At 29.9% G+C, this 2,703-nt stretch overlaps 1 protein-coding gene across 1 annotated transcript; it reads right to left on the bottom strand.

Moving 5' to 3' along the window:
* Nucleotides 1-235: 235 nt before the first annotated feature.
* On the bottom strand, nt 236-2,190 carry LOC103309045 (tubulin polyglutamylase TTLL13-like). The gene is made up of 4 exons (XM_029486232.1): nt 2,129-2,190; nt 1,915-2,071; nt 919-1,049; nt 236-853 (listed from the first exon to the last, which is right to left on the bottom strand). The coding sequence occupies exons 1-4, from the start codon at nt 2,188-2,190 to the stop codon at nt 598-600; spliced, it is 606 nt and encodes a 201-aa protein (XP_029342092.1). The 3' UTR covers nt 236-597.
* Between the last annotated feature and the right edge of the window lie 513 nt (nt 2,191-2,703).

The following is a 2,703-nucleotide window of genomic DNA, read 5'->3' as shown; positions in this document are numbered from 1 at the left end:
GAGATTAGTACCTATCGTGGTATTTACTATTTTATATGATTATCGTATTAAATAATCACAAATGGTGACGTCTCACCGGCCTACCCATTAGAGTTTTAAAAATTAAAGACAAAAAAAAATTCATGCAAATGACGTACAAAGGAATGACGGTAAGAAATTTAAAATTTCATTTGGGAAATGGTCTAGCGATACGTCCACCGGGCCATCACCTTCTTTAGCTCATTTATACCTTCAATATTATAAGCATATAAATGTGGAAAATATTCATGCAAATTCATACAAATGGTGTACAAAAGGTAACAAGTTAAAAAAACTTTCAATATTCCATATGGGGTGCGGGCTGGTGAGACGTGCCTATGTTGGTAATAAAACATACTAAATGTTTTTATCGGCCTTAATGATTTGTTGTTGTTATTTCCATTTATCCTCTCCATAAGCGAATTTTTTTAGAGTTTTGTCCAACTGCAAAAGCTTGAACGTATCAGTCAACAGCTCTCGTTTCACTATTTTGTCGATTGACGTGTTTGTGTGAAAGTCTGGTGAACGATTAACCTAAACACAATATACGTTTGGATGTTAAAAAAAATTACACATCAATTATGTAACAATATTATATATAAATTTGACTTCCATTAGATACGGTTTGCAGTTTTCATTCAAAATTATGTAAAATCCAAGTATCTCGAAGCATGGTGGAGTGTATTTATGACCGGAGAAACACATCTGATAGCAGTGGTTGACAAACGGATAGGCCAAAATCATGGTTTTAATGATGATGTCATCAATTTCGTTCCATATTTTTTTCACGTCATAGCCTTCTGAACGGAGCCAATCATTGAGTGCTGTAAATCGACTAAACCCAACGACACGTAGTAGGTATTATTAAACAAGGATTCTAGCTTATTTTTACTATCTCACCGTTTACTTCCAAAAAGTTCGTTATCGATGTACTTTTTATTGTATCTGTTTATCGAGTAATTGGTTAGGTGCATAAACTGATCGGCAATATTATAGTGCTCAGGCGTTTCATATAGTTCCGTTGCTAATCTCTGAAATTATCGTGTACGGTAATGGTGAAAATTGAATTGCATTGTTTATTGAACCATTATGGCATTATCGCATTGGAAACGAAATGTGAGGTAGGCAAAATAAATTATTTACCTACACAGTACCGTACCGCGTATATAATAAACAAATGTTTAGCCATTTTATACGTTTATTGGCCACAAAAGAAAACTCTGAATGATTTGAAACTAGGTCTAAAATAACAGCTAGGTATGAAATTTGTAAAATAGGTATGTTAGATACCAAATTAACTTTAAATATTACAATAATGTATTATAGAAAAATTCAACCATCTTGAATAAATATAGGATATCAGCATCAGTTTAAGTAAAAATTTTGAACCTTGAATTCAAACTCAACCTAAAATTGAATCAGGTCAAAATTGATTTTCAAAAGTGATGATTAATCGTGGATTTAAAATTTAAACTAAACAGCGCTGTCCATTGATGACGTTTTCTTTTTTTGATCCCCACCCTTTCAGAAATCATGTCTACGCCACTACCTATAGCCTATCTGCCAGTAACCTTATAATATTATTCAGTAAAAAATCATTTTTAGATGGATTGTTGAATACTTGAACGTATTATAATTTATCATACAAAATTTAAGACGAAATAAATATTACGATATTATTTTTACTTGACAAGACCATCATTGTAAACGTATATCTTAATTGGATCACATCACACATGATGCTATTAAAGTATACACACGCATGCCAAATTTATAGCCGCCTTACAACAATGGCTATAACAATATTATTACATAATAATTAACGTTTTATGTTATAATATGTACCTAATAATATACATTATTATTTACAGTTTTACAATAATTGTTTTTGTTTACTTTGGAAATATAAATCTGACAAATCCTCTGCTTATATTGATTAATTTTTTCCGGAGATTTCGTTATGTATTTTCCGGTTCCTTGACCTCCTGTTGTTGGTTTTAAAATATATGCTGCACTTTCATGTTGATTCACGTAAGCTTTAAATTTTTTGTAACTAAAATTAATTAAATTATATTTATTGCATGTCGATTACTTACCAGAAAAATCTTACTCTGATGGTAAATACCACGTCTTAGGATAAAAGTTATAATCGTCTCGAAAACTTTTGGACATTGTGTTGAGATTGCGAGCTAATGAAACCTTATTAAAAATCTCTGACATACCCAAAAAATGATTCGTCTTCTGAAAATTATAAGCTACATAATCGGATCAATTTATTATTTATCATATATTTTAATATTTTATAGGATTCGATATTATGCTTAATATTCAATACTCAGTGAGAAGAGATGAAGTTTAGAATGTAGTCATTTTAGTTATGCCTTATGTGACATACAGAAACGTATATTAGGAATTTTTATACTCTTGCCGCTTCCTCCTAATATAAATTCAAATTATCGATACTAAAAATAAACTGTATAAATGATTTATTTTTAATATGAAAAAAAAAAACTCTTTAAAAAATTAATATTATATATCAGAATTTAGAATTAAGACAATATTATAAACCCAAATAATATGCCCATATAAAAAAATCTCCACCTAAATTACGTTAATATCGGGTGACATGGTATTTGTATAGATTTCATCGCTAAATTATATTATATTATGCAAGAACCCACTCTA

Source organism: Acyrthosiphon pisum, chromosome A1 (assembly GCF_005508785.2).
Source record: "Acyrthosiphon pisum isolate AL4f chromosome A1, pea_aphid_22Mar2018_4r6ur, whole genome shotgun sequence".
Lineage (NCBI taxonomy): Eukaryota > Metazoa > Arthropoda > Insecta > Hemiptera > Aphididae > Acyrthosiphon > Acyrthosiphon pisum.
This window is presented reverse-complemented; position numbering and strand designations above follow the sequence as displayed.